This window comes from Grampus griseus (genome assembly GCF_964374135.1).
Source record: "Grampus griseus genome assembly, chromosome: 6".
NCBI classification, from domain to species: domain Eukaryota; kingdom Metazoa; phylum Chordata; class Mammalia; order Artiodactyla; family Delphinidae; genus Grampus; species Grampus griseus.
Genome location: NC_139000.1, coordinates 22,356,329 through 22,384,219, shown reverse-complemented (window position 1 = coordinate 22,384,219; position 27,891 = coordinate 22,356,329). Strand labels below are relative to the sequence as shown.

The window sequence follows — 27,891 nt, the reverse complement described above, 5'->3', positions numbered from 1 at the left end:
TCGATACTGCTGTTGCAGTACAAAAACAGCCATAAACAATACATAGCCCTAGTGAGTGTGACTGTGCTCCAATAAAACTTTAGTTTATGGACACTGAAATTTGAATTTCATATAATTTTCATGTTTCACAAAATACTCTTTTTTCCCCAATCACTAAAATGTAAAACCCATCTTTAGCTCATAGGTCATATAAAACAGGTAGATTTTTGGCCAGTGGGTCTTAGTTTGCCAACCTCTGCTTTAGATTTGCAAATGGGTCTTTATCTGCCCGATCACTAAACAGATGAGCAGTAAGTAATCTGTGAATATGAGCATCATCAATGTAAGAATTCGAGAATTTTATATGCAAAGTACAGATGAACGTTACAGACTGAATGGTCCCTGCTTTGGAAGACTGATGAGCCATTCTGGCTCCTCGTTACACACATTTCTTCTGTCAGATGGTGCCTGAATCCAAGTCCATCCCAACACACAAACTGACCCCAAGCCTTCCTAGGGTTTGGGATCAGGTAAACTCGGTGTTAAAAAATAAGCAATTTGGTTCAAACGGTCTTAATGTAAAAATGTTCTGCTTACCTTGGTATAATGAAGGGACCTGATCGAGGAGCATTTCTACGGTTTTTATCTAGCACAAGTCACACTCTGGGTTTAAGAAGAAGGGCTGGAAACAGTATCAAAATTCCATTTCAGAAGCTGAGAGACTAATGGAATAAATGAGAAAGATGATGAACAATGGAACCTAAAGCAATAGCTAACTGGGAAAGAGGATGGGAAAACTGATAAGACTCACTAATTGTATAACGTTAGCTGAGGTTTTGAGTCTAGGAAATTACGGTTTCATTAAAAAAAAAAAAAAGCATGGTTAATTTGTGAAGAAGACTCCTGAGACATTTCATTTCTAACAATCTTACAACCACCTAAATTTAAAGGTTCAGTATTCTATTCCAAATGCTCATTGAGACATTCATTTGAATAACCATTGTTATTTTTTCCGTCTTAGCAATATATTGAAAATACAATTAGCATATAACTGGAAGATACCTACCACTTTTATCCTGTTAGTCATTAAATCTAAAAACATAAAGACCACTGTAACTTTATAATCTCCTAGTGAGAGTTTTCTATAAAGTCATTGTAAAGTTTTTATAAAATCAGTTTTTCCAAAAGAAACTCACTCTAATAGTTATACTGCTGACAAGTGAAGTATTGTCCTAAGATGTTACCTCTCCTTTCATGCAACACAAACCACCACCTCTTGTACACTGGAAAGACTTATGACTCAGGTTGAAAAAAAAAGCAGTTCTGAGCTGGGGAAGCATATGGTGGCTTCACCTGTGAGTTCAGAAGCCCTTGTGGCAGGAACAGAAAAGAGGTCAAAGAATGCAGGCACCATGCAGTGCAAGGATGACTCTCCAACAAAAGAAACAGCACTGACCAGAACCACACATTAGCAAACACTGATTGAGAATGATTTATTAAAGTCCAATTAGTATGTTTTTAAATTTCAAATAGTCCACATCTCCTTCAGAATAAATGCGCGTGAGTAAAAGTCCAAGCTCATTTGGTTCCCTTCCACTATAAAATGCTCTGTATTTTGTGTAAAGTCTGTGCAAACACCTTTCTGCTAACCGGTTCCCCATTTCTTTCCAGTTTGGGCACTTGTTGAGTCTGCCCTCTGCTCAAATGGTGACCATGCACTGACCTCCTCCTTCCTAAATAACCATTCTTCTTCTGGACATCTCTCTCTCAAACATACTCCTGACTTTCCCACACCTGCTTCGTGACTGTGACTTTACTGGTTACTTATTACGACAAACTGGTGCAATAATTAGTTTACCCGGACAGTTGAACAGGTATCACCTAATATGGCGGCATCTGTGGGGGTGACCTTAGAGAATACACAGTATCCAGTCACATACCAACACGCTCAACCCATTTGCTACAGAAGCTATTTAATATGAAGATGATCCTTTATTCACTCGGCATGTTTGATTTCTTTGCATTGTCTTCAATTCTACACTAGAGTTGTGGCTACCGAGAGTTGGATCATCCATTGCTCAAATGAAATGGAATTGCTAGACATATTAAGTAGGGTATCCTGGCTATTTGTGGCAGTTGACTGTTTCTAGTCCATCTTGTTATATAAAAAAGTCACTCTCAACTAAAGTAACCACTGCATTTCCTTTGTAAAAAGGTAATTTAACTGGCTTTCCTCACAATTGCCACCTACATAGGGCAAAAGCAGGAAATCCCCTTTTATAAAAGGTTAAGAGCATAAAAAGACATTTCACATTAAAAGAAAAAATCCTTCATGGGAATGTGTCCTAAGTAAATAATCAATTACATGGACAAAGTTTTATGTACATAAAATTTTTGCAACATTATTTATAATAGTGAAAATTAGACATAACCTAAGTAGTCAACAATACAGGAATGGTTAAATAAACTGAGTTGCATCCATTAAATGGAATATTATATAGCCATTAAAATTATGTTTTTGTAAAATTTTTAATGCCATAGGAAAATGTGGCAATTATGCAGTGGAAAAAACAAACTGGTTATAAAACTGTTTACAGTATGATCCCAATTATATAAAAAGGTATATAATATACATATAGGCATACACAGGGGAAAAGCTGTTAATGGTGGTTACTTCTGGGTTGTGATATTATCAGTATTTTTTCTGAATGTTTTATACATTTCTGTATTTTTCAAGTTTTCTACAATGACTATGTATTATAATACAGAAAAACACAGGTCATTAAAAAATTCCTCTGATGAACTAATAATTAGAATGTACTTGGATATTATAAATATGTGGGAACAATACCACTGTGCTCATCTCTATAACTTTTATAGAGTACAACATATTCTTCTGATAATAAACTTACATTCCCTGTTTGTTTTATACATGTTACAACACTTTAATAAAAAAGGTAATATTGTGATTAGATCATTGTTTGTTTCATAACCTAAACAAATACTGGCTTTGACATCTAGGTTTTTCTATTTCCTAGAAGATTTAAAATTAATACCCTTTTATCTTTTTAAGTACAGCATACTGCATACATACATTACATGCATGCTTTCTAGAAAAGTAATTCTAATTTACAGTTTTCCTACATAAGGAAAAAAATGGAGTTATGATCGTTTAAAAACAGTCTATAGTCTTATCCATCACAAGCATGCTGATAGGCATAAACATGTTTATTAAATGAAATGTATCCTTTAAAAAGAAAAACAGGGAAGCCTGCATGTAAATGAAGTTGTGGATTCAATTAGTCAGAATGGATTCTGACTTGCACCAAACCACACAAAATCTTTTGAAGACTAGTTAGTGTAGTGTAAATGGACACTCCAGAGTCTGTTTATGAATTCTATTGCAAGGTCTCCACTTTCTACTTTCAAAAGGAACGGGGAGTAGGATAAGGGATGTCCCATAAGCTAATTTTTCAATATACATCAAGTCTTGGTGGGTCTAGGAACAAATACTGCCATGGGTTAGTGTTTAAGCACACGAGTGTGTTTTTCCTCTCTCTCACACCTCACCCTGCCCGTGCCTTTGGGAAGGGGGAGGATGATCATCCCTCAGTAGATGATGGCCGCGTCTCATCTTAGTTAGTTTCCTTTCTAAACCACGGAGTGGTCGTTGCTGTGAACTCCAGCCAGAATGGTGTGGTTGACAGAGGACGCTGAGCGGTCGGAGCCTTCCGTGGGGCCGCTGGTGTTCTCGCTGCGCTGGCAGCAGAGGATCTGCCTGAAGGTGGCGCTCATCTCCTTGTCGCGGTAGGAGTAGATGATGGGGTTCATGGCAGAGTTGAACTCGGCAAGCAGAAGGAAAAACTTCTCATAGGCCAGAACGTCACACTGTGGGCAGCACACGTCAAGAAGTAACAAGACCAGTCCAGGAGTCCAGCAGATGATAAAGGCACCTGCGAGGACGGGGAGCGGGATCGGGAGGTTGAAAAAAAGAGAGAACAGAAAAATAGAATGATGAGGCAAACAGCCATGGGGTGACACGATTTCAGTTCAAGGTAAAAATACTGAGCTTCAAAGCCACCGGATCATCATTTGCAATAAAATGTTCATTTTCTGAAATAATCAGGAAAGGTTTTGACGATAAAATGAGCAATTGAATAAAATCTCATTAATTCAGACCTTACTAAAATTGAGTATTTCTGAGACACTGATGATGATTATTTTGAGCAAAACAGAGTTTGCTAAGCAACTGCGGTATGAAATCGAGACATCCTACAGTCAGGATACACACTTTGGTACTTATAAAAATACAGGTTTTTTTTTTTTGTTTTTTGAGGTACACAGGCCTCTCACTGTTGTGGCCTCTCCCGTTGCGGAGCACAGGCTCTGGACGCGCAGGCTCAGCGGCCATGGCTAACAGGCCTAGCTGCTCCGCGGCATGTGGGATCTTCCCAGACCAGGGCACAAACCCGTGTCCCTCGCATCAGCAGGCAGACTCTCAACCACTGTGCTACCAGGGAAGCCCAAAAATACAGTTTTTAATAGTATAAGACTGTTTTCAGGCAAAAGCACTGTGACAAACACCCTTTAACGTTTAGTTGAGGCACAGTCTCTGGATTCGATTTGACTGGGCTCAAATCCTTGCTCTGCTATTTAACAAACTGGGCGAACTTACGCAAATTACTTTCCTTTTTTAGTTGATATAGAGTTGATTTACAACGTTGTGTTAGTTTCAGGTTTACAGCACAGTGATCCGGTTTTGTGTATATGTGTGTGTGTGTGTGTGTGTGTGTGTGTGTGTGTGTAGATACACATATATGTATGTACTCTTTTTCAGATCCTTTTCCATTATAGGTTATTACGAGATCCTGAACACAGTACCCTATGCTACGTCATAGGTCCTTGTGTTGGCAAATTAGTTTTTTACCTCAGTTTTCTCATCTGAGAAACAGAAATGATTCCATTTGCCTCATTTGGGGTGTGGCAGGAGTAAATGAGTGCCCAGAAAATAATCACCCAGTACATCTTACCAGAAACAGCAGTAGCAATAATACTGTTATTATCTGCTCAGTGGCACGGGCCTGTTTGGAAATAGCAATTTCCAACAGTAAGATGCACATTTACTTTTATTTTAAGTCAACTATCACTTAAATGGTACTTTTCTATATGCTTTACAAACATTAACTCACTTAATCTGTACCAAAGCTGTAGGAGATAGAAACTATTATCTCATCACCCAGAGGAAGAAACTGAGAAACAGAAAAGTAAAATAACTTGCTCAACGTCACGGTCCTGGAAACTGGCAGACCCGAGGCAAACCCCAGAGTTTCTGTTCTGCTCTTAAAGGCTGGCTCCAGAGTCCATGCTCCAGAAAACACTATGTTATATTCCCACTTCTTAAATTAATAAAATTAAATCTTTTAAACCGAAATTTTATGCTCTAGATGTTTCCTATTTAAATTCTCTTGCTTCCCCAACTCTTCTAAATCATGAATATTTTACTATAACTCTAAAGGGATGGAAATGCAAATGATGTTCTTAGTTCCAACTTATTTAGCTCCTGAAACCACTCACTTGGCTCCCAGGGGAAATGGAGGTTGTGAAATAGCATTAAAATCTACCACCGTATTACCCCAGGAATGAGCTGGGGATCCTTGGCTAAGAGAACGTGAACTGGTGGGCACCATCATGTCCCATTACATCTTACTTGATGGGTCCCTTATGTGTAATTAGGCTACACAATGAGCAGACAGGGAGTAGCGATGATCCCAGAAGTGCATTTGAAGCTTTTGATTTAAATGGCACTGGCCTAGGTGAAGGCGGGCTTGGATTGGGGTCGTGAATTGGACTAGCCTCAAGGAATGAGTTTCACAAAATGTAAACAAACGAGATTTAGTCTCCAAACAGCCCAGTTTTGAATGTGAGCTTTCTTTTTTTGAAACTTTTCAGCAGGGAAATGAAAATAAAGCAAGGAGCAGAGTATCCCCATAAAGCTCTTTGTTCTAAACACAAATGTGTATTGGTTTTAAACCGCTGTTCGCTTTGAAGACTGGCCAAGGTGCTTCATTTTCTAATAAATACAATACCTTAGACTTTGCTTAGGGAGAAAAAAAAATATTTCAAAAATCAGGAGATAATAGCCAAGGAGCTATTTGAACTTCAAGTAAAAATGTTAATAAAGCATTCATTCCAAGTCCTTGAATTTCCTTGCTTGAAAATCACTCAGAAAGCTAAACATAAAGGAAAATCAAAGGAATGCCTCTTGAGTTTCAGAAATAATGCATTATTCATTGAGAAGCTGGGAAGGGAATTATTCTCAGGATGGAAAATGCTTGGATGGAAAATACATGGTCCCATTATTCCATTTACTTGGAAACTAAAAACATGCAGGCCCTTCATGAATGGGAGAGCATTCTTTCAAGTCTCCTTTCCCCTTTCTTTTATCAAAGCCCTAGTTGAGCTCAAATTCAGAGCTTGATTAGATACCAGCAACATGCATCTCAATAGATTTATTTTAAATAACACGATCTTTTTCTCCTTCCAGGCAGCAGAAGGGAAGACCCTTATTCTCATGGATTTGCTCAAGCTGTCTGACTTTCTTCAAAAGTGGCAGAATTCAAATACAGTCATTTGTTGTTTATAACTTCTTCTAATTTTTAAATTCAAAAAGAGCAAGATTTTTGCGATAAAACCCATGATGGTCTCAGGAACTAGCCCAATGGGCCTTATCAACCCTGCCAGGAGCCTAGATTAGAGACAGGAAGTGGGGACACCATAGCCTGACCAGGAGCTAATACACATGGGTGCTTCACTGAGGAACTCCCCTCCCTTCTTCTTCATTAAAAGGAACTGTTTTCAGTAGTACTATAATTAGGCCCAACCACACCGTCCCAACACTCTGTGTTTGGATCTTCGAGACCTGATCGAGTAATTTAAGAGACTCATAGTACAGGCCTCAAAAGTCAACATCTAAAATCAATCATACAGAGCTTTTCCTTCTCCCTCCCCTCTCTTTCACAGAGGTGCCGAGGATCAAACTGACCAAAAGCTGAAGGTGGACTACCTCAGTGGAAAATGGGCCCTGGAAAATTCCAAGGTGATTAGGCTTCTAAACAATCGTGATTGAACATTATGAGATCAACTTTGCTCAAATCACGGATTTACCACCAAGTTCCTAAAAACAAAAACTACAACCAAGCCCCTTTAGTAAAAAGGAGCCAACCATAATCCAGTTGGGTCATAGAACTTGAGATGTGCATTGGGGACCCTTGATCTGTAACCTGTGGACAGATTACCAACACATAATCTGTAGAGACTCAAGGGCACACCTATAAGGCAGGTTGATAAGAATGAAAAGAACCTCCATCTCCACATCTGTAAAGTGGAGAAATAAGAGCTCTCTGCCTACTCCATAGGGTGTGGCGAGGATCAAATTGAGACAGATACGACACGTAAAAGCCCTCTACACCTGCACATCTACCTGACTACAGTACCTGTTGCCATCGCGGGAAGCGTAATGTGTGTAGGCTGGTGTAGCACAGTTCCAGGGCCGATTTCTTCCAGGGCAAAATGTGGAAGCATGTTTTGGACCATGAAGACCTGGCATTTCAAAAAGTTCTGAGATGACACCATCCTAATGATAAGAGATTCCTAGGACTTGCAGTTGGATGTGACAAGAATAACAAGAAGGAAAAGAGAGGAACGCAGAGAAGCATGGAAGCCCCAAATCATTTTGGAGTTTCTCATGGGTCAGCTCAGTACCTACCAAGATGATGAATAAGATAATGTGGTACTCAGTAGGGACAGTCCTTTAGGTAGTTTGTATATTTCTGGAACATTTCTGATGGACGAATCCCCACAGATCAAGGCATAAAACCAAGGATGGTATGCAATAGCATGAAAGAAAGAGGAAGCACAAGTAGTTTGTGGTTGCTTATTGTAAAGTCAGAAGCAGAAGTAGCAGAAGATAAGATGTTCAAGACCGTGAAGACCTTGTACATAGCCTGGCAAAGATATTTGAAATTTTTCCAGTCTAGCATTTATTCTCAGCCCCAGACACATACTACAACGGCCTGCAAAACATATAAGAAATAATGATCTTCATCTATCCTTCCTCCCATGAGATTTTAATTTCATTGGCCTCATTGGCCGGAGTCTCATTTAATATACAATGAGAGAAGGGAAGAAGAAAATGATGTGGATAAAAATAAAGGCAAAACCATCAGATATTTCCAAATTCCAGAGGTGAAAGAAGAGCCTGAACACAAGCAGTGGCAATGGGAGAAGAGAGGTATGAAAGGATTGGAAAAGTATTTAGAAGATGGACTGCATGGAATGGATGAGAAAGATATGAGTCTAGAACGATTCCTAGATGTTCCATTTGGGTGACAGAAGGATGGTGCTACCTTCCACTGAAGGAAGAAATACAGGAGAAAGTATCAGTTGGTGTTTTCTCAGGGTAGGTGAGGAGAACACAGATGGTGCCCTAGGTTTTATTTATCTTCAGCTTGAGGTACCTGCATGACTTCAGATGGAGAGGCCTTAAAGACACCCTGATGGGCTCATGGCAATTTGAGTCCTTTAAGACTGTTTCTCAGTGGGCTGAACAAGAGTGGTTACATTTGGCATGATTTGCCAATATTGCAAGTAACATGGGGAGGAGAATAATCAAAATATATCTGTCGTTTGGAATAAATAGCAGAAGTCGCTCTTCCTCGAGCGAGCTTCAGTCCTTTCTTCTCCATCTGTCAAACCAGTCTGTGAGGGCCCTGGTGCCCACGAAGATGGAAGGAGAGATGCTGGAATGTGGACGCAAAAAGCAGTGAGGAAGGAGGCTGTTTTGGAAGAAGGGGTCACAGCTGCAGAGCAAGATCAGATTACCACACCTTCCCTGAAATCTACACACCCCCATCAGCTGAATAATGCTTACCATCTGGTCTCACAATTAGAGGCTTTTTTCTAGAGGGACTTTTTCCTAACTAGTTGAACTTTGCTTATATTTGGAACATAAGAACCAAAGTTAAAAAGAAAAAAATGTCTGACAGAGAAGACCTCAAGGGAGGGAGTCCAAGGTTTTTGATGAAAAAAAACAGAAAGCACTTCCAGTCTGGTTGGCAAATTTGTGTTTTGACCAAAAAATCAGACATCTCACAGATCTAAAACGAGTCAAGATAAATCCATCCTACACCGCTGCTGTGTCCGAGTTAACCTCTCCTTGGCCTCGCTCTGCTTGCTTCTCAAATGAGGATCTCAGTCCTCCCTACGAAATCCATGCGTGTTAAACCATGTTAAGATGGGTCCCCGCCTCTCCTCTGCCCCCCTAAACATGTTTTCGGATTTCCACCCAGCTCTGTCTTGGAGTGAACTGACTAGAATAAGACTGGCTCACCAGAGCATTATTACGCACTAATATCTAAAAAACAACGCTACTCTAAATGCCTAACAAAGGTTTTTCTTATAAGCCCTTATCATTTTTAAGTAACAGATATATTTTAAACTTAAAATAATATATAATTTATATATATGCATACATACATATATACACATACATATACTATATAAATGTATATATAACAAATATGTATGTGTGTTACATACCCATACACATTCAAAACAGTCACTGTGTCTTAGTGTCTTAAAAAAGACAACAACAAAAAAAGACAATGAGATTTATTTTCTTTCACACGAGACCCAACGAAAAAGGGATAATGTCACTTGCATATTCTTCACATAGGAGATAATTCACCATTCTCAGAACAATTAAATCTGTTTTGCCTCCTAAACATAGTGATTACAAAATTTTTCAAACACAGATTTCCCTCCCTTATTTGAAAAATGATCAATCTTAAATCTCACAGAAAATCAGTGTTGTCAGCCACAGTTCAACACCGTCTAACTGAGAAAATGATACTAAACTTATTGCATGACTGTGGTCTAGCTGTTACCAAAGTGATTTGAATAATACTTATCCCTTAAAGGATAAATGAAACTCCCCCTGCCCAGAATCTTTCCTTAGAAAAAGTTCAACATAAACAGGGAATTTGTAATTGGTTTTACAACATATTTAATTTTTCAGCTATGAATTAGGATTCTCCCCAAATGGTACAAGTCTAAACGACCACTGAAATCTGGCTGAAAATACGCACAGAAGATAGCTGATGACAGAATCCTGTGGATTTTATTCTTTGCAGTTCATGAACTACTGGAGGTAGTAGTTCATGGATCGACAAGATATGTGTTACCCAGAAGACAAAATTCGAGGACGAAAAAACATAATGGAAATTTAATTTATAATTCACTATTTTACTAACAAAATGAGGGGAAAAATTAAAATTTAATCCAAAAGCATATTCAGAAATATTCTTGCAATCTAAAAATGTTTATTTAAAAATTATGTATGTGTTTATGTGTATATATATATATATATAAAAATGGTTATATATATATATACTTAATGGCTGAAAGACACAGAAAGAAGAAGAGCAGAAACTGTAAATATGATAGTGCATTTGGAGACTGGCTATGTCTCTTACAGTTGCTAAATGCTCTGAATTGATGCTTATGAAGTACAGACTCTTGGCAGAGTAGGAGGGAGGCATAGTCTGTTCTACAGCGAGATAGCTGTGTGCCTAAGATATCTCTTGTTATCAGAAACTTGTATTAAAAAGTTCTTTTTAAGCGATAAAAATGATTATTCAATTGGGAAGTGGGCATTTAGGCTAAAGACTTCCAAATTCAAATCATAAACATATTTTTGTACATGAGTTTCAATCAGTTTAACTACACGTTCAGAGGGAAATATCGGTTGCTCAAAACTAAGACAAAATATCACAAAGCAAGTTCTAACACATAAATCCTGAATAAAAATCAATCAGTTCTAAAGCCATCAAAATAAACTGCATCAAGATCACTTCTCAGAATTTATCCTATAGATATATTTACACATAATAAAATTGTGTATGTGCCAGGAATTCTTTGCAGCATTGTTTATTTTTAAAAATCGGAAATAATCTAGGCAACCACAAGTAGAGAAGTAAAATAAATTAAGTTGATTCATAAGGTGGGATTCTATTCAACTTTCTAAAGTTCTCAAGAAATTCTATCCTTACCAAATGATCTCCAAGATACACTGCTAAATACGAAGAACAAGGTGTTAAAACATACACATAAAATGGTATCAATTATGCTTTAACAACAGAGACAAAAAAAGTGTGTGCACACGCAAACACAGATACCCTATAATAAGCTTCAGTTGAGGCTAACAGTCAATTAATTTTAAAAATGTTTAGAACACAAAATTATAAAAATGATACCTTCAATATTTTATTTGAATTTAAAATACCGATTTGTATTCATTTGCCAATCCTTTAACCCAGAACCAAGGCTTTATATTCGAATATGGGTCTGTTAACTGGAGTTCTGCATCACCTTCCAAGCAAAGCCACACCAATAAAGCATCACGTACTAACTCCCTCCAAATTGGCTTCTTCAAAGTGGAGTCAGAACTTAAAATTCTTGCAAAGCAATTTGAGTACAAAAACCTTGCTGATTTTTTATGGTTTTCCCCACACTTACAGTTGTTCTCCCCAGCAGACTTAAAGCAGTTTCTTTTTGCAACTTGTCTTCATTGAATATTAACAAAGCCTTCCCCTTAGCTTTCCCAGAAACGTTTTCTCATTGCCCTCATTTTTATTAGATCACGTGATATTTACCTAGTTACATTATTGTTAGAATAACCTGGCACTTTAGGAGCAAAAACAATTGATTCTTGGTAACTGTCAGAGCTGAATGACTTGGTCTTAAGGCTATAGTCAACTAAACCTTTTTTAAAAATTCATCTAAATATATGAGTGTATACTATATGTCAGGTACTATTCTAGGTACTGGGGATGCCACAGTGAACCAAACAGAAAAAACTATCTCCCCTCATGGAGCTTAGGTTCTAGGAAGGGTGTGAAAGACCTTTACTAACAAAATAAATCAGTAAAATATCTTTCAGAGGAGGACAGTATTTGGAGACTATGGAAGAGCAAGTGAGGAAGAAGCAGGGCAGCTAGAGGCTCACACAGTGATCCAGACAAGAGCTAAGGGTGGTTCTGAACATGAGAAGCTTGATGGTAAAGCTGATATGATTCGCTGATAGACTGAGTGCTAGGAAGAGGGAGAGGAGGGGAGGAAACCTGTAAGCAACTGAAGGAAAGGATTTAGCGATAAGGAGGTCACTGAGGACAGTTCAGTGGGTCTTGAGAATGTAAGCCTCATTGTAGTATATTCAAGAGTGAACAGGAGAGAAACTGGACCCTCCAAGTACAGACAAATCTTTTAGGCAGTTGTGCTGTGAAAGGAATAAGAGAAAAGTGGCTATGGGCATGAATTACTATGTTTTACAAAGTTTTTGTTAATAATCAAGTTGGTTAAGGGAAAGCTAAGAATAGGTATATACTCTGTATGCGTGTGTGTGTGCATCACATATCCCTCACATATGTGTTCATATACGTACAGATTTTTATTTTTTATTTCTTTATTATTATTTTTTTTTTTGCGGCACGTGGGCCTCTCACCGCTGTGGCCTCTCCCGCTGTGGAGCACAGGCTCCGGACGCGCAGGCCCAGCAGCCATGGCTCACGGGCCCAGCCGCTCCGCGGCATGCGGGATCCTCCCGGACCGGGGCACGAACCCACGTCCCCTGCATCGGCAGGCGGACCCTCAATCACTGCGCCACCAGGGAAGCCCCACGTACAGATTTTTAGATTGCTATATCAGAAATTGATTATTATCAATTATATCTAAACTGTATACTTTAAATATATGTAGCTTGTTATATGTCAATTATACTTTAATAAAGGTGGGAGGGGAAAAAGGGGGAGAGGGAGGCGGGGAGAGAGAGAGAAACTGAGATAAGAAAGATTGAATTAGCACCAAATCATCTTTAGTTTGTTTTTCCCATCTGTTGGTAAGAAGCATCTGTCTGGCCCTCTCAGAAGCATGCAGGGAGCTTAGTGGCTCAGACTGTGTGTGTGGGCAGGGAGAGGGGGCGGGGGCATGGTTGTCCAGCAATGTCCATGGCTGGGTGGTTGAGTCTTTCAATCCAAGAATGAAATGCTAGAAAGCTCTTTTGGCTTCAGAACTAAAGCTCATCTGCATTAAATATTATATTCTTATCTTAAAAGTACAGCTAACAGACTGGGGAAGATTTATAATCCTATTAATGACGGCATGAGTAGTAAATCCATGGACACACTGATATACTGTTGACAGAAGAGTCATCTGACAATCTTTTTGGAGGCAATTTGGCAATGTCTAAATTTAAAATGTCCTATCTAACAATTCCACCTGTAGAAATGCATCCCATCCAGAAATACTTGAAGCAGCATATACTATGAATACAGAATGCTTGATGAAGCAATATTTGTACTGGGGGAAAACTGTAAATCTAAACATTCGCTGACATTATATATAAGTGGAGTAGTAAGAAACCATCACACAGACTGACATTGCTCTACTGTACTGACCCACGTCAGAAGATACACAAATTGTATTAAGTCTGTAAGGTTACAATATTCCATTTGTTATAAAACTTCTCTAGATATGCATATATACCTTACATGTATTACAAAAAAAGTCTAGAAGAATACACACCAGATTGTTGACAGGAGTTACCACAAGGAGGCAGGGTGGCAGTATGGACTTTAAATTTTAATGTAAATATTTTTGTAATTTTGGGTTTTTTACAAAGAGCATGTTTCTCTTTAATAATTAAGGAAACAGTTGTCAATATTCAGGCATTATTCCCACAGGCACTCAAGAAGCTAGTTGGGGGCTTCCCTAGTGGCGCAGTGGTTGAGAGTCCGCCTGCCGATGCAGGGGACACGGGTTTGTGCCCTGGTCTGGGAGGATCCCACACACCACGGAGCAGCTGGGCCCGTGAGCCATGGCTGCTGAACCTGCATTTCCGGAGCCCGTGCTCTGCAACGGGAGAGGCCGCAACAGTGAGAGGCCCGCATACCACAAAAAAAAAAAAAAAAAAAAGAAGCTACTTGGTGAGGAAGAGGATGGATTAAGGCTCCCACAACAGGAGGATTTTAAGGGTCAGTATTCATATGTTATAGGAGAAAAGAGATAGGCCTGAGGTCACATACTGTTTCTTTCCCTTACTAGTTGTGTGACAATGGACAAGTTATTCAATGTCACTGAGCCTCAGTTTCCTTATCTGTCAAGTGGGGATACTATGTACTTTCAACACTGCTGCGAGGACAGAATGAGACACCCTGCAGGTAGAATATAAAGCATGAGGCCACCTAGTAGGCTCCCTCCATTTTTTCCCCTTTTGTTCTCCTTCAGGGAAAACTCAAGGAATAAATCTATAAGAAATATGGATATCCGGGGCAAACCGGTATTGGTTCTCCCAGCCTAGAGAGAGCAAACTGCGGGGCTGTGTTCTCTGGTACACTGCCACCTCAGCCACAAAGGGACCCTCAGCCTGCTTTCCTTCAGTTCAAGAACCTTCTGAAAGTCCCCACAAGCATTTCTTGATGAGCTCTCAAATTCCAGGTCATCCCCTTTCTTCTTTTAGTTGGAAATAAAAGGAGTATTTTCTTTTCATTTCTTACTTTTAGAGCCTACCTCATATGAAAAAGGATTTGAGGTAAGAGACAAATTAATACAAAGTTTAAGTGATCCTTGATTTTCCTATGCTTCAGGCAGAGGGGAACAATTTCTAAAGAGTAATGGGCCACCTTAGCCTGTTCTGCTGCTCTCGAGTTCTGGAAACAATGAAATCCTTCTGGCTTCGGAGAGCCTGGGAACACAGGAATGGAGACGCTGTACTCCGAGCCTGTTCAGAGCTGGCCAGCCAGTGGGGGGTCTCTGGGCAGCTTGCTCCAAGTTTCTCTGGGGTGGATGCTGCTGCCTGGCCACGCGACAGCGTGGGCCCCTGCATGAGGAGAGGCAGGACTGAGTCCCCCGGTCAAGGCCCAAGGCGGAGGCCAGATCTTCCTCCTAACTATGAAGCTGGTTGAGGCTGTCTTGTTTTTAACGACAGGGTCTGAGCCAGCTGAGATGTTCGAAAAAAACAGGCAGGGAAGGAACTTCTTCAGGGAGCGGACGCAGCCCTCACATTTCTGTTGCCCACGGGTTATGGCTGAGGAGGGGATGGTGGGGACGGATCAGACCATGAAAGCACTGAGGGTGGGTGGTCAGCATTCGATGCCCTCCGGCCACCTCAGTAGGATTGGACCCCACCCTCCTGAAACAGCTGGGCTGCTGGGAAAGGGCCAGTGCTGAGAGAATTCCACCACACTCTAGTTTTGGCAAAAGGGGAAAAGAAAACAGATAAAACAAAAAATTTTCCTAAGAACAAATGAAGTCGAGAGGGGTTGCATGTTTGCTTTTGTAAGGAAAGGGAAGGGACGCTTTGGACCACCCCAGACATTTCTCTTGCTTTTCTCGTTACATTCACCCACCTACTTCATATACATTTCTTAATAAAAGACCTTAATCAGTTCGGGTTTACAGAGAGAAAAATCCTGTTAGGGAAGATATAAGCTGTGGCGATTCATCTGCCTACTTTTTGCTCCAAGCTGTCACTAAAATATCTGCTTCCAGTTTAGACTGGAGAGAGAAATGGACTTCCCTGATTTCATCCAGGGCTATGATGCCGACGTAGACCTTCAAGTCCAATTTGTAGAGTCTTGTTACCTCTTAAGATTTTAAACTCTGCTGATATTTTTCAGTGCTCTAAATTTTCAAAATTACTACTGATGGTTTCCTTTTAATAAACCTTTATTTTTCAGACACCTCCTATTTCTTCCAGTCTTTTGTGGCTTTTGATTTTAACGATGTAAAGTTATAAAGTGCAATTACACTTTTTAAATGCATTTCTACAAGGTATCTTTTATAATGCCCAGTTGAACTCAGGGGCAACCCACATATGGAACATACACAAGGCATCTCAAAGTGTGAAATGTAGTTGCTTAGTCTGACTACTGACAGTTTATTCTGCAGTTTGCACTTAAGTATTTGATTTTTTAAAAATTCCCCATTGTGCTCCAGGGTACAACATGGAAAGTAACCCAACACTTAAATTGGTAAGAAAAACAAAGCAAAGGATCAGCAAAAATAGGACCATTCCATCTTATTAGATGGAATAGTATAAGATGAGAAAGTTCCAATAAGATGGAACTATTATTATTATAATACAAGTGAGGTTGCTTGATTAAAGACTTCTGAAGAGTGTACTACACATGAACATTTATCAAATAAATAATACATGTAAGCATGGCTTAAAAGTTGGGGCTGAGGGTGAGTAACTTGTATATGGATGTGCAACGTTTTATTCAGGCAGAAATTTTTTCCTGCATCCTGCCTTACCACCCTCCAACCCCCTTGGCATATTCACAAAGCTCCAACAGATCAGAATTGCACACAGATCATACAGGAAGAAACCTTTGTATCAGTGCTATCTCTTGTGTAAGTTATAGACACCTGTGTTCTCCAAACGAGAGTATTCTCATCATACTTTCCTTGATGAGCATAAGACCTATGGTAGAAGAAAAAAAAAAGACAACTAGAAAGATAGGGAGAAAGGCAGGATAAGCAGCAAGAAAAAGAATTGGGTTTTGACTAAAATGAGCTCTTTAAAGTTTTTTTTAACTAAGCAGATACCCACACTACTGTTGTCAATGACTGTCATCTCTACAGCACTGTTGTCGAATTTTCATCATTTGGGGATTATTTCATAGAAGTTACATAAAGTTCACAATCATAGAAATTTTAGAGGAAGGAAGAAAATGTTTAATAGAAAAATGGGGGTTTCAAGAAATCCTACTAATAAAACTTGCAATCTTGCAAAAGTCATGTTCTCACCAGCCCTCAGATTGCATATATGTATTTCAGGAGTTGAAAAGACTGGTGGTTCTTAATCATTTCTATGACATCAGCCCCTCTCAGAGTCCAATGAAAGGCAATGCTCTATCCTCAGGGGAAAAAAAAGTGTCCTAAAACAACTTTTTGCTTACAATTCTAGGCAATCCACACCAAAATCTCTGGACCAAATTATTTTTTTGCAGTGCTAGTTGTGCTTTTAGGAATTTTAAGTCTGTTTGGCTTTGTCTAATAAGTTTGGAATTGCAGAACTCTAACAGAGAATTTACATAATTTGGCACTTTTATTCACCTATGTATGAAATTAAAACTTTTAAAATTCAGATTAATATGCACAAAGAAGCATGAATTTAAATCCAACTTCAATACCAGTACTGTAGTGAGGGTTTCCACCCAGATGGAAATAGTCTACAGAGAGGCAGTGTGAAACTATAAAAAGAACATTACTTTTAAAATAAGGAGAACTGGATTAAAAATGTTTTCAAAGTTGCGAGGGGCATGCGAGGATCTTCTGGTTCACTCACTGCGTGCATTTATGAAATGAAGACAAGAGGTCTAAAAGAAAGGTCTCCTATGTTGCCCTTTCCACAAAACACAAGCAATGGGACCATCTTTTGCCCCACACTGACTTCTCTGGGTCTCAGTTTCCTTATTTGCAAAATGAAAGAGATCCCTTACAGTCTGAATAGTCTATGGCTAATTAAACTACAATTTTTAATTTGTCCCTTTGCTACAGGAGTTAATTCTTATGTATGCTACAAGCTGCAACACTCATAAAATCAAGCCATTCATGGAGTCTACGTCACCTTACCTTCAAAACATCTGATGAATGTTTTCATTGCACTGGTGCAAAGAAAGAATAAGTTAATTCCTTGCAGTGGTAGCTACCACATAAAGTAACAGATTTTGATTGATACCAAAAAAAAAAACCTGATAATCCTCTTAGATGACTCAAACATGAGGCATTTAGTTTTTAACGCGATACAAATTATTCCAATAGAACACATGATGATTCTGGAGATGTCTGTAATTAATATTAATAGTAAAAAGTGCTGCTTCATTTTGTTACCCAGAGACAGCATACTATGATGCATTCTCTGCTTCACATCGTGGAATCACTAGGAATTTTAATTCACAATGAATCTTTAATTCACAATATTTGAAAAGGTTTTATTTTTTTATAATCAAAACTCTAGGAAATGCTCATATTATAAAGTAAAAGATGAAAATAGCCATCCTTTTGGTTAAAAGAAAAAGGACCTATACTAAGATTGCTCAGAAGTTATTTCAATACAATTCAGTCCAGAAACAATAACACCAAGCGACTATGTTGTGCAAGACAGTGTGTGAAATGTCTTTGGGGGAGGGGGGAGGGGATGAAATAAGACATAGCTCTGGCTTGAAAAGCCTAGAAACTAAAGTTGAGAAGAAAGGCATTTTGTGCAGCCAAAAGGGAAACAGAAGGAGCACCAGAGGGAAGGAGAAAGGAAACAAGGCAAGAGAAAGTCACTGAGACTTTTCAAACTTGAATGTGAACATGAATCATCTAGGGATCTTATTAAAATACAGATTCTGGTTTAATAGATCTGGGATGGGGTCTGAGAGTCTGCATTGCTGACATGCTCCTAGCTAATGCTGATTTTACTTGTCCATACATAACACTCCAGGCAGCAAGGGTCTGAAAGACCAGTACAACACAACAGAACTTTCTGCAATAATAGAAATGTTCTATATCAGTTATCCAATATGGTAGTCACTAGGCACTGTGACTAGTGAGCACTTGAAATATGACAAGTGTGACTGAGAAACTTCATTGTAAAATTATTTCATTTTAATGAATTTAAATAGCCCTATGTCTAACAGCCATCCTGTTGGAGAGTGCAGGTCTAGATAGATTACGCAGTTAATTTAGAGCAAACTGCATGGTAGGCCTCAACTTCCTGCATACTTATGAAAATCAATCTAGTTTAGGATTTCTCAACCTGGGCACTAATGACATTTTGGACTGGATAATACTTTCTTGTTGAGGGGCTGGTCTTTCCAGTGTAGAATGTTTAGCAGCATCCCTGGCCTCTATCCACTAGATGACAATGGCACCCACCCTACTCATGAAAATAAAATATGTCTCCAGACATTGCCAAATGGGGGGAGGGGGGAGGGCAAAGTCAGTGGTGGAGTAATGCTTTTATATAGAAAAGCATATGAGGTGAACAGCAACATCCTTAAATATGACCTAAGTATTTGCATTAGTTTTCTACTGCTTCCATAACAAATTATCCCAAACTTAGGAGCTCAAAACAACCAATTTATTATCTTATAGTTCTAAAGGTCAGAAGTCTGAGATGGGCTAAAATCAAAGAGTTGGCAGGGCTGGATATCTTTCTGGAGGCTTTAGGGAGAACCCATTTCCTCGACTTTTCCACCTTTCAGAGGCCGCCTGTGTTCCATGGCTCATGGACCCTTCCTCCATCTCCCAAGCCTACAATCCAACATAATCTCCCCACCTCAAGGTCCTTAATTTCATCACATCTACAAAGTCCCTTCTGCTGTGTAAGGGGACTTACAGGTTCCAGGGAGAAGAATACAGATATCCTTGATAGGCTATTTTTCTCACTGTCATTGTATTAAAATGAAAACTTAAAACAGTAAATAAAGTTTTCCCCCAAAGTCCTGGAAAACTGTGATTTTATTCTGTGCTGCAAGTACTTTCCTACCTGAAAACATTTTATAGCATTTTCCATTCACACATAAATTCATCTAAGGGAGAATCAAGTTTTTCTACTTTTACTATTACAGTTCTCATGCACTGCCCCATGCCTCCCCAACCCTGTTGAGATCACTAGTATAAAATTATATTGTTTATATTTCTAACACTCAACAAATGAGAAAATATCACTTATTTCTAGATCTTCGGATTTTTCCTAGAATTTGAGAATTCCATTTATATATGTATATAGTTATTGTTCTAGTCCATTCACACTGCTATAACAAAATACCACAGACTAGGTAGCTTGTAAACAACACAAATTTACTTCTCATTGTTCTGAAGGCTGGAAGTACAAGATCAGGGTGCCGACATGGTCAGGTTTTGGGGAGAGCCCTCTTCTGGGTTGCAGACTGTCAGTTTCTCATTGTATCCTCACACTGTGGAAGGGGCTAGGGAGGTCTGTGGGGTCTCTTTTATAAAGGCACTAATCCATTCATAGGGGCTCCACCTTCAGCACCTCCCAAAGACCCCACCTCCTAAGACCATCACCTTGGGGGTTAGGTTTCAACAAATGAATTTGAGAGGGACACATCAGATTACAGCTGTTATATTTACTAATTCTTTAAATTTCCTTTAGATTTTTTTTTTATTATTTCCCTTAGAAATGAAATGAGTATTTGATTTTCTGAACCCTCATGCAAAATCTTCATCAGCAACTTCCCTGCATCTTTCAGATTTTTGCCCAAGGGCTGGGGCATTTTCAGTTATAATACAATTAGTGACTATGTTAATTAAATCAAGTTAGTGTTCAAAAATTTAAAAACAAATCCTTTCTTTAATCTGTTCCTATAAACTGCTCTTTAGAGTAAAAGCTTGCATCTGTCCAGCTGCTTCTGAAAGAGAAGGGTGATGAAGAGTAAATAAAGGCAGATGGCATCTACACTTAAGGTTTCTTTCTCTTTTTGAGTTTGATGTTCAAGATGTGACAAATTGTCTTTAAAAGCCCATTTTCCCAGTCTTGGGAAGTTAAGCTTGGTGAGGTTGACAAGAGGTCATGGTGGAGGAAGAAGTGGTGGCCCAAGGATAGAGCATTTGCTGACTCACTTTCCCACCACAAAGGGTGGCAAACTGAAACCAGGCTTTAATTTAACTCTTTTTCTGCACTTTCAAAGATACAAGAACTTCCATTCATGGAAGTCTATAGTGGTAGCATGATTAGAGAAGTGGAGGAAGGAGGGGGAAGAAGGAGCAGGTAGACTGTGTTCTGGTTTCATTTACAGGGAACTATGAGAGGTAGAAATGTACCAGAATAGAGTACTTTCTGCTGAAATAAAGCCACTGACCAAATTCATATTTTTCTATTATGGGTAGTCTTAGGGGTTTCCCTCCCCCAAAAGTCCACGAATGAGATTTCCATTCATGGAAAAGTCCGTGAATGGCACAAACAACTTTCTCCCTGCACCTCCCAGCTAAGTATTGATATAAACACAAACCCTGGAAAAAATAAAAGAGGCAACCAAAGAGAACTCTGAAATGCAGAAAAGGAAGGTGAACGGATTAGAGACCCTAGGACTAAATGCTCTTGCAATCCCAGACCTAACATAAGAAGGTCAGCCACGCCCAGACCTTCCAGACCCCCAAGCTAGCAACAGAAGGCAGCCCAGGTAGGCTCATTCCCCCCTCAGATCCAATGGGGTACCACCAACACCACCAGGCTAGCAAGCAGCTGGCAAAAGGGATAGATTGGGAGCACCACTGACAGTAAACAGCCAGGGAAAGCACTCTCCTTTCTCACCAGGCCTAAGACTCCCTTCGCCCAGTGAGAGACAGCAAGCAGCTAGCAGCACCAGCAAAGGGGGTCCTGACACAAAAAAGCCCCACCTGGAAAGTGTTCTCCTTCCCTGCAATGTGGGGGAAGGAGTGAGGAAAAGAGGATCACAGCACAGCAAGCGCCAGGAAGTACGTTTGTTCTCACTGGCAAAAGAATTCCTCTCCCCACCCCCACCAGAGACACTGGGAGGCCATACCCAGGGAAACTCCTCCATCCCCTCAGGTGGAACCAGCAGGGACCGTGGGATCCTGAGCAGCCCCAAATAAACCAAGTTGATCAAAACAGCATCACAAAGTCTCTGAAAATCCTAAGCCCAAATGGGACGACTGCCTGATAAAAGATTTAAATAGGACCTTGAGTCTCCAAATATAATAGCCAAAATGTCTATAATACAATGAAAAATCACCCATCACATCAAAAACTAAGAAAATCACTACTTGATTGAGAAAAGAATCAGCTGACGCTAACATTGAGATGAGTCAGATGTTAGAATTATTGATAAGGATTTTAAAGCAGCCATCATAAAAATGCTTCAACACACGATTGCAAATTCCTTAGAATGTAAAAACAAATATTTCAGCAAAGAGCTAGAAGTTATAAAAAATAACTAAATGGAAGTTTAAAACTAAAATATGCAATAACAAGAATAAACAATGGGTTGAACAGTAGAGTGCAGATGACAGAGGACAGATATTAATGAACCTGACAACACATCAATAGAATCTACTCAATCTGAACAAGAGAAATAAAATAGACTTGAAAAAAATCCACTTTGGCAGGGACTGGGATGATAACAAAAGATCCAACATTTATATACATTATCAAAGTCCCAGAAGGACAGGAAAAAGGAAGTAAACTTAAAAGAATATTAGAGAAAACAATGGTTTAAAATGTCCAAATTTGGCAAAAAATATATATAAAGCTACAGATTCAAGAAACAGTATGAAACCCAAAGAGGATAAATACAAAGAAATCCACACCAAGACATGACATTTCAAAATTAAATTTTGAGAAATGAAGCAAAAAAAAAAAAAAAATCTTGACAGCATTCAGAGAGAAATGACACATTACCCATAAGGGAACACCGATTCAAATAAGAGCAAATTTCCCATCTAAAACCAGGATGGCCAGAAGGAAGTGGTACATTTTCCAAGTGCTGGGGGAAAAAAAAGAACTGGTCATCTTCAAATTCTATATCCCGCAAAACTATCCTTCAGGAATGAAAAGAAAACAGAGACATAACTCAGAGGAAGGAAAAAAAAGAATTTGTTGCTAGCAGACCTTCCTTTAAAATATGGCTAAAAGAAGTTTTTCAAACAGAAAGAAATAGTAAAGGAAGGAATCTTGGAACATAGAAAAAAGAAAAAAGGAAAAACAACAAAAGGAACAGAAATATGGCTACATACAATAGACAATTCTCCTCATGGGTTTTATAAAACATATTAGATCACTGAAACAAACACTAAATATTGCCTGATACTCAAGATAATTATATTTAAAAGTGGGGAAAGTACAGGGGCCTAGAAGGAAATAAGGCTTCCACACTTCAAAGTGGTAAAATACTGATATCAGTAGATGGTCATAATACCCAGAGCAACCATTAAGAAAACAATACAAAGAGATACTCAATAACACTGTAAATCAAGGTGCAATCCTAAAAGCCCTGCATATCTACTTGGGATTCTGTATATTAGGTGGCTAAATGTATACAAAAGCATAAAGTCATTCAGGGAAAAGTCCTGGACTGGGAGCTACCTCACTCTGGGACAGATCTAGAATACAGCATGATCTGAACCTACCTGAGAATGTAGATTGCCAGAACTTACTGGGCATCCGTTTCCACATCTTTGAAATAGAACTGGCTGGAGAAATAGGTCTGTAAGACAACCTGGGCCATTTTTAGGGCTAAAATGTGATTGTTCCATAAATTATGGATCTCCATTCTTCTCATCCACCCTGTGTTATTCCTTGTGATTCAGATGTCTCTAAAAGCGCTCTGAAAACTGTGCATATTTATTTGTATGCACATTCAAGGCTCTCACAGATTCCAGTAAAGAGAAGAAGTAAGAGGAGGAAGAGACTTTAAATATAACATATACCCATTGGAGTATGGACCATGTCCACTTAGAGGAATTATTCATTCCTTTCCCGCCATTGGTAGGAAATGAAAGTAAGCAAGGTATTTATTCCTGTTCACTTAGCATTCTTCTTAGATCAACCTATATCAAATCTCTGAAACTAAAGGGATTATAGGAAAACTGGCTGATTCCCATCACAGTACACCGATTCAACATGCTTTCACTTCTTCTTCAGCTGGCCATGCTACCCTAATCCAAGTCTGCATCAGTGGTCCAAAAATAATTTACCTTTGGGAAGTGCTAGGTCATATATGGACTGTTTGGTACATTAGACAGAGAAATACATTTAATACAAAAATACCCTTCACTATGCTTTATAAATAAGTATAAACACCTTAACTTTATCATAAAGGTTAAAAGCCTTCTGTTTTCTTATCAGTAATGTGTAAGGATTAAAAAGACTCTAGGGAATTCCCATGGCAGTCCAGTTGTTAGGACTCTGCACTTTCACTAATGAGGGCGAGAGTTCAATCCCTGGTCAGAGAACTAAGGTCCTGCAAGCCGCGCAGTGTGGCCAAAAAAAAAAAAAAAAAAAAAAAAAAAATATATATATATATATATATATATAAATAGACTATGAACTTCCTTCAATCTCTCATGTTATCTGACCAGAATTAATTATTTTTCCTAAACAGAATTAGATGGAACCACTCAACAAGACAGTCTAGCTTGGTGGTTAAGAGCTCAGGCTTTCATTTCAGATGTACCTGGACTAGAAAATGCCCTGGTCTGTGTACTTGCTGGCTGAGTGTCCTAGTTTAACATCCTGGGTCTCAGTTTATTCATTTGTAAAAAAGATATGGTAATACCTACTTTACAAGACTGCTGTAAGAACAAAATGAAGTTACAAACATCAAGTGCTTGGGATATACGAAGCATTCTACAGCAAAAACATAATTTTGGAAACAAAGTGAAGCATTTCAAGAGGTCAGATCAGTAAGGGTTATGGCACAAAAATACAAGTTCTTAGAGATGTTACTTCTGAAGCCAAAATTCTCCTGTGTTCACACTTGGGAATCTCAGATCATTTAGCACATGACTACAATGCTGGGCTACCCTCTGTCTCCTATGTTAGTACAGTCGTACAGTCGTTAACTCCTCCCAAACTTGGTGTAACATGTTCCATAAAATAGGGTAACATTCTACTTCATTTGTATGATGTAACTCTGACACTGGTGATTTTTTTTAAAAGCTTATTTCAAGCCACGTGTCCTTTTCTTTGAGGGAAAACTGAGTAAAGACATGTAATCATTAAAAACATTATCTCCATAATTTTAACGTGTACTAGAAATGTAAGTTTATCTTCTCTCTTTTAATACCAAAAAGATGCCAAATGGTTACCTAAAAAAATGATCTAATAAAAGCACACATTCCAATGATTCTGTGGTAGAACTTTTGTCATACTTAAATATTTTCCTTGGATTTGACTCTCACAAGCATTAGCGTTGATAACCAGCTAGTTTTCTTCTAGGCCTCTTCTGGGACAAGACTCTTTAAATTAAAATGATTTCTATTTAAAAAATATAAATATATTTAGAAAGTATAAAATATAAGGGATATATCAGATAAAATATAAGTAAGACCAAAATTTCTATAGTGATATTGGATACACTTTAAGAGGCCAACTTATGGATAAAGGAAGTTTCGGAAAGTTATGATATGAGGAAATCCTACATTGATGCAAAATGGATTTGGAACAATATTTTAATTTTGTAATTTAAAGAAACCTTAAAATTAAGAATAAAATAACTTCAACAGATGTCTTTACAGTTTCTGTTATTACAGTGTAGACACCTAACCACAAAAGCTAACACGTGTTTGAAAATATTAAAAATGTATTCATCATATCACTTTAACAAAGAGGACAAAAGGATAACACCATATGAGATAAAATCTTATTTAAAAATTTGATGGAAATGATGTCACAGACAATCAATGTTCTTAATAATGCACTGTTCAGTGAATAGCATCATGGAACCATCAAGGGATGGGTAGAGAGAAACTAAGACTAACAGACATGGGTGGAGGACAACCTAGAAGGATTCATTAGAGACCTGGCAGGCCCCCAGGCACTGAGGGCTCTAATCCCCTTAGTGCTGTAAAACGGCAAGGGGTAAAGGTTCCAGGTTGCTCTTTGGTGGAAGAAAGTGCAGAGATAGAAGTAGAAAGACAGTGAAAGAACCATACAACCACTTACATGGAAATAAAAAGGTTACCCGTAAAGTGAGAATAATCAGGCTGACCTCAGACTCTTCTAAATCAGGATCCAGTAAAGCAACATCTATAAGGGTTTGCAGGAAACATCTCTATCCATTAATTCTATATTCTCTCCCTCATTCAGATGTCAAGATAACAGAAAGACCCTCTCAGATTATGTTACTGTCTGTGTGATGGGACTATATAGGTGACTATTTTCTTCTTTTTCAATATTTCCCAATTTATCTGTATTGATCATATATTACCTCACAATGGAAGAAAATAAACATCATTAATAAAAACTTAGCTATTAAAGCAGAATAAGAAGAGAGTAGAAGATGGCTTGCTATATCCAAAGGACATTTGAGATTTCTGATTTATATCAGTTTAATCATTCTAAAATTTTCCTACCAAAAAAGAAAGACATCCTTAAAACACACACACACACACACCCCACATTCACATACCCTTTTATGATTTCAGAATGGATTCATTAAAAGATTATAATAGAAAAAGGTTAAGCTTTTTTTCAATCCAAAGAGTTCAGCCTCCCATCTACTGCTCTTTGTTTATTTGTCCTTCGGAAATAACTATTCAGTGTTTTTCTTTTTTTTTTTTTCCCTTAAGCTTATTTTAAGAACATTTTCCATTTAAACTAGGAATTAAAGTACTATTAATATTAACTATTTTATTTAAATATTTAGAAATACTCAGCTATTTTAAAATATCTTTATTTTTATTATTTTAAAACACTTAAGACAATTTTAAATGATTTTATGATTTATTAATACTAAAACATTAATAAATTATTATTTAGATGGGTGTTTTTACTATTAAAATATCTTAAATATAATAGTTTAATTTTAATGATTAAAGTCTTAAAATAGGAAACTCCTATGTAAATGAATGCCTGATCACATAATATCTTTGAAAGAAACCCAGAGGGGAATGTAAAATAAAATAATAACCTAAGAGGATAAACACATTTTAGTAACTGGATTGAATAAAACATTCTAGTCTATGAGAGAGAAACTCATTAGGTAGTGGGGTTAACTAGATATTGTAAAGCAATGCCTTTTCCTCTGCGGACCAAAAACTCTCTGACGTGGGCACAACTTCCCAGAAAGCCTTATAAATTCAGACACAGCTCCTAAGGGTGCTGGGAAGCCCATGGTGCTGGCAAGACCCTTGTTGAAGAAAAAGGACAGGCATGCCCAGCATCCCTTTAGGACAGTTGGTGTGCTCCATGCACATAGACACACTACTATATATAAAATAGGTAACTAATAAGGACCTACTGTATCGCACAGGGAACTCTTCTCAATACTGTGTAATGACCTATATGGGAAAAGAATTTTAAAAAGAGTGGATATATGTATAACTGATTCACTTTGCTGTACAGCAGAAACTAACATAACATTTTAAATCAACTATACTCCAATAAAAATTAAAAAACAAAACAGGAAAAGCTCAATGGGATTTTTAGTTTCCATTTCAGAAGGGACGAGAGAACTAGAGACCAGACACCAGAGTGGTAAAGATCAGGATGATCTGAACCATTTTTTGTACCTTCCCCATATTCCTATTACCTTCTGTTTCTCAGCTGAGATTGGAATCCAACACTCAGCAATATACAAAAGGTCTGGGTGTTTGTTTAAGGGTCAGCAAGAAAGCAGACAGGCCAGGGAGACACTATCTCAGTCTCCCTCAGAGTAAACCTCAGAGGCAGAAAACCCCAAGTGAGAGAGGAAGTGGACAGACAGATCCAAAGCCATCTGGGTCACCCAGGACTGGGGAAGGGAGAGAGGAAAGCAAAAAGCAATGCAGAAACAAAACAGCTAAATCACAGGTTTTCAATACTTAATAATAGAAAATGGAAAGACAAACATAACATCTTTCCAAACACACCCACTTTTGACCACCCATAAGCCCAGACCTCTTTGCTGTGATCCTCTGCCTCTGTAGAACTGTGTATCACAGAAACTTGGAACTTGGAAACTTGGTCACTGCCAAGAATCTACCTCCCTCAAAACCAATGCTGACCTCTTTACAGATGCAAATGTCTGATCCCAGACCCAGAGACAGAATATAAAACTTTGAAAAAGGGAAAACCTTGTCTTTTAATGACAGTTTACAAAGGAAGAGAATTGAGAGGTCAAA

General features: G+C 38.4%; 1 protein-coding gene across 2 annotated transcripts in view; it reads right to left on the bottom strand.

The window, feature by feature from the left end:
• Positions 1–1,441: 1,441 nt before the first annotated feature.
• The window catches only part of LPAR1 (lysophosphatidic acid receptor 1), a 162,698-nt gene continuing 136,248 nt past the window's right edge, over positions 1,442–27,891 (bottom strand). For both annotated transcript variants that reach the window (XM_082656839.1, XM_082656840.1), the window contains exon 4: positions 1,442–3,932. In XM_082656839.1, the coding sequence (XP_082512965.1) occupies positions 3,631–3,932 (302 nt within the window). In that variant the 3' untranslated portion in view covers positions 1,442–3,630. The remainder of the gene's footprint in view (positions 3,933–27,891) is intronic.